Here is a 5,414-nt window from a genome sequence, read left to right on the forward strand (position 1 = left end):
TTCTGCCATGAAAAACCGCTTCTCATACTAATGCAATCGCCGTTCGGAGTCGGCGTTAAACTGTAGGTACCTCCGCTTTGTGTGACAACATCAAGGCGCACACCACAAATCGGAGGAGAAGCTCGGCCAAACACTAACATAAGCGCCAATCTATTATTATTATTACAATCATATTTCCCCCATTTTCAATAGCAACTTACCTTGGATAAATTTCGTTGAGATATCTCAATTCGAGTTATCGTGTACACGGCTAGACGGACGGACAATCCTAGGGGCTGAGAGCATTAAAGTTCCGACTTTACCTTTTCACATGCATTTTTTGACCGCCCTAATGTACACACACATATACAAATAGCTTTTGCAAACTAAAGTCACTACATACGAATCGTGAATAAGCTGCGATATTTGTTTATTTGCATGCCGGTGAAAAATCGTACGTGTTTAAATGAATTTATTTATGAAATCAGATATGTGAATTCATATGTATATCATGAAAAATACAATGTACGTGTACGTATTTATTTATTTGTTGCAGCAAAATTTCATTGGACAAATATTTACTATTTTCTTGCTTTTAGTTTTTAATAAATACTTACAAGTTTTTTATTTATTTATTTCTTGTTAATTAGAGTACGACTACATTCACTCCATTATTTATTATTAACTAATATATGTATATGTATAAATGTTTACTAAAACCTATCTACATATTTATTGTGCAAGTCTTTAATAAGTAGGTTCCCAGTAGACACTTGGTTTCACCTTGGTCAGTGTACCCTGGTTACTAATGTAGATCCCACCATTGTCCTGCAAATCTACCACTTGAGCCAAGTGTTCTCCACAAATTTCGGGTGTCTGGGTTTTGCTATTATCGAATTTAGCGCCAATCGCTTTAGAATAATCAAAGGTATATTTGGTGGAGAGATTGTTCTTCAATGGCGTGTCAGTCAAACCGGGACAGAATGTGCTCACTGCAACGCCAGTGTGTTCATAGTAGTCGGGATGCTGGAATATAAAGTTATAGTACCTTTTAATTCAACTAATTTTTTATAAAAGTTTAGTTGCCTATTTAGGTTTATCTTTGCACACATACCCCTAGAGAGCGCGAGAAACCCACAACGCCAAATTTGGAAGCACAATACACAGCCGCTGGTGGACATGGTTCTAGACCCAATACAGAGGCGATATTCACAATAACTCCACCTCGCCCCATTTGATTTTTATCCATGTAAGGCAAAGCTTCAAAGGTGGTATTGATTAGACCAATCAAGTTGACATTTATAGTCAACTCAACTGCGGGGTCAGCCAAGATGCCAGCTCCGTTGACTAATACGTCGATGTATTGCACTTTGGACACCACATCGGCAAGAGCGCTCTTGATCGATTCCTTGTTCGTGATGTCAAATTTCGTGTAGTGCACTTTAGTGTTGGGGTTGATATCCTGCAAAGCCTTCACCGCTTCAGGTTTGTCCAGAATGTCAAAGGCGAAAAAGGACTGCGAAAGAAAAATTAATTATAGAAATTTTTAAATTTATTGTTATATGAAGCATTTTTGTATAGAATTTGCTTAAAGAACTCGAATAATACATACTTTAAACACATTAAACTAAATAAAGTTCACAATGGCAGTACTGAGCGAATTTTAATGGTCAGTTTTATGATAGTTTGTTCCCAAGAATCCCAAATAAATGTTCAGTGAAAGGAAAGCTTGCTAAGTCTGAAAAAAGGCACACAAAATTTGATAAGGCCACAGATAACTTTCTTGCAAAAAAAAAAACCAAATTTCAATTATCATATAAAAACTTAAGATTACCGTTAATTTCTTCATGATCTAATGATCGGATCTAAACCAAATTATGTAGTATGGGAGCACCTCTGAGGTACCACCTTTTCTTTAAAAAAAGAATTATAGAAAACATTGAAAGAGGTCAAAAGTAATGAAAAATTTTTCCGACGAATTGAAAACATCCCCCTTTTTTTAAGTCGGTTAAAAATAATACAAAATCTTTAACTAAGAACGAGGCCTTCTGATTCTTATGAAGTTTCGCTTTGCTTTAAACACGCAATATGGTATATTCTCAAAGACAAAGCTTCAACTAAAATATAAAAAAAATTCAATACCTTGCAGTTTGTGATTCGCTCCCACTGGGGCAAAATACCGCTAAACCACATACGTGCAGCATAAGAAACCCGGACAGACTCGATGCTGCTATTCGTTCTAAAGATGGCAACGTCGAATAATAATACACTTTTTTAACATTAGACTACTTTAACTAGATAATTATAATTTTTCGAATAGGTGGTAACCCTAATCCAAAGTATTTTCAAAGTAAAGCTTTTATAAAACCCGTTCGGTTGATATCTACTCATATTTAAATATATCATATACATATCTTGTGCTTGCGTTAATTAAACTCAACCCTTTACAGAAGTTTTTTCAGACCAAAATCTTCTTGAATCATTTTCTTCTAATTTTCTTCAATTAGTTGATGAATTAAGCTGAATTTGAGTTTTCATATACTTGGTAATCATTTTAAATACAATTTTGAAATAAAGACTTTCTAAAACCGTTTCGATTTATACACATTATTTATTAAGTAATGGAACATAATAAATAACTTGAGTTAAATTTTTTAAACCCGTGGCAACCCTCTTCAAACACCTAGAAAATATTCTAAATGTTGAACGATTTCTTAGCACTCTTTCGTTTGACCCCCGTATTTTAATATTTCATATAGCTTGTGCATAATTTAATTTCATTTTGCTTTTAAAACAGGTGGCAACCCTCTTTAAATTATTTTCAATTTTAAACCTTTTTAAAAGTCTTTCATCTGACACCTGTCACAGTATGTGACACATATTTAATTTGCCGATAAGTGCCCCAATTCAAGTTTAATTTGGATTTGTGACATATGGCAATCCTTCTAAATATCCCTGCAGGGAGTGACGTTAGCTTATACCTAACTTTAGTCTGTTTACGCGAACACTAGTGCTAACTATTAACTGTGTATTTTGTTCGAAAAAAGCTAACTACTTTTGTGGGGCGATGGCCGCAAAAAAGTCAGACCTGGATACCTCTGCATTACATGTCAACTAACTTGTAACTAACTACTTTTGGACATAAAATATCAATAAGAAAAACAAAATATTTTTTTGTTTTTTTACTTTTTTATTTACTTTATTTTATTACATTTCATATTTGTTTACATATTCTGCTCTGGGTGGCCCCATATTCGAACACCGTCAGACATAACTTCAAAATGATAGTATAAAATTTCGATCTTCCTTTTATTTGTCCTGAATATGAAAAAGAATCTGCGAAGTTCAGAAAAAAAGTGTATTGAAAGTAATTTTTGTATGAGGATATTTAATAGAAACTTGTAAAGAAAACCAATTCCCGATTGCGTCTGCATGACTCCTGCACGACTTTACAATTCACTTTAAGTTGGTTTTGTCATAGCTAATTAAAAGTGAGGTATTAATCGAAATCTCGCCAAAAAGCTAACTATAAGTTGGTTAGTTTTAACAATTGATAATTTTTCACTGCAGGGATATTTCGAAAATAAAGTCTTTCAATGCGCCTATTTTAAATAATTTAACTTATTCAATAGTTTTAATTTATCCAGGTATCAGCCCTCTTAGCAAATATTCAAAATATGTAAACTAAAGACTTATTATTTTAACATTCTTTCGTTTTGAGACCCATATTTTAATTTTTCGTACAACTCCTGTATAATTTAATTAATGTTGACTTTTCGAAATATTGGCAACTCTATTCAAAATATTTTCAATCTTCAAAATTTGTATATCTCTTTCGTCTGACACCCTAATTGTGATACATATCTCTAATACCTTTATTTAAATAAAATTTGATATTTTAAACCAGTGGTAACCATCCTACATTTAGTTAAGAAATAAATAAGGCCTTTTCAAAAACATTTCGATTGATACCCATATTAAATATTTGCAATTCAATTCTTTAACAAGTGGTAACCCTTTTCGTAAAAATAAAAATTTATTGTACATTTACAGGTAAACCACAATACCAAATTTGACACATGAAACACTTAGCGCTCTTTATTTATTTTTTTTTCTTTTACTTTAGTTTGTTGTATTTTATTTGATTATTTATTTCTTTTCAAGTTTTGCTATAATTTTTTTTTACTGAGCTTTATTTGTAAACTCACGCTAGAATATATATTTTCATTGCATAGAAGATTTTAATATTCTGACTTGTAAGATTGTTTTTTTTTTAATATCTTTAGGTAATATTTGATTCATTTTTTAACCGACTTCACAAAAAGGAGAAAGTTATTAGTTCGTCGGAATATTTTTTTATTTTATTTTTTTATGTATGTTATCGCTTAACTTTGGACCACGTTAACCGATTTCTAAAACTTTTTTTTTTTAAGGAAAGGAGTTACCTCACAGGTGGACGCGTGCTAATTTGGTTTAAATTTTTTATGAGAAATGAAGTCGGTTATGTTTTTTGCTTACAAATTGCTTGTTATTATTAAATTTCTTAAATTCATTTTCACTCATCACTTTATACTTATTGCAATTTCCATTCACTAAGTGTGTTCTTTTTTTCATGCAGCTTACCGCCAAATCCAAGGTCATTAACTCTTTGCTGGCTTCATAGGCAATGGAGCCCAAAGCGGCAACAAACACCACATTTTTACCCGCCAAACTCATTTTCGCTTAATTTATTGTTTTTTTTTTTATTACACGAAAAATAGCAATAAAATGAAAACTGTTGCGTACAGTACTTCTGTGTATCGACTGCGATTCTTATAAATGACTTGCCCGGTTTTTATATTAAATTTTCGGTGATGGAAGAGGCTTTTTTGGCTTCTAATTAGAAATGCAATAATGCAGAGCGCATGTCACGGAGCTTTGAATAAGAAATAGGGCGGTTGCCTCTTTAGCTACATATAAAAGTACATACATACATATTTAGCTTTCGGTGCGTCGAATTATCATAAATAATGATTTTAAGGAAAAATTTAATTTATAAATTTCTACGTACATACATTGGTAATAATTAAATCACAAATAAATGAGTTGCACGAAAATATCTTGTTAGTTTAATTGCAAAAAAAAATATGTAAACAAAAATATTCCTCCCTCTATTTTCTGAATTTTATTCACTGTATGTGGTACTCACAGACGCCGATATGTAATCGGTTGTTTGCATTTAGTGCATATTAGCACAATACTATTAATGAGCTTACAACATTGTATTTTCAGCTGCCAATTCACATCAAGCTTACGTATGAAAGAAAATAAAAAATAAATTGTTTATCTTTTGAAGTACATAAAACGAGAAAAATATTGACCCACGCTCTTCAGCCGCACCCCCGCCAATATTAATACATCTGCATACATACGTGGTATCCAAGAAGTACACTGCC

The 5,414-nt window shown here is 32.2% G+C and overlaps 1 protein-coding gene across 1 annotated transcript; it reads right to left on the reverse strand.

Moving 5' to 3' along the window:
• Positions 1–681: 681 nt before the first annotated feature.
• On the reverse strand, positions 682–4,780 carry LOC118752555 (alcohol dehydrogenase 1-like). The gene is made up of 3 exons (XM_036487460.1): positions 4,603–4,780; positions 1,094–1,495; positions 682–1,005 (listed from the first exon to the last, which is right to left on the reverse strand). The coding sequence occupies exons 1-3, from the start codon at positions 4,693–4,695 to the stop codon at positions 727–729; spliced, it is 774 nt and encodes a 257-aa protein (XP_036343353.1). The 5' UTR covers positions 4,696–4,780; the 3' UTR covers positions 682–726.
• Positions 4,781–5,414: the final 634 nt, after the last annotated feature.

This window comes from Rhagoletis pomonella, unplaced genomic scaffold, assembly GCF_013731165.1.
Source record: "Rhagoletis pomonella isolate Grant_MI unplaced genomic scaffold, Rhpom_1.0 Rhpom_scaffold_01650, whole genome shotgun sequence".
NCBI lineage: Eukaryota > Metazoa > Arthropoda > Insecta > Diptera > Tephritidae > Rhagoletis > Rhagoletis pomonella.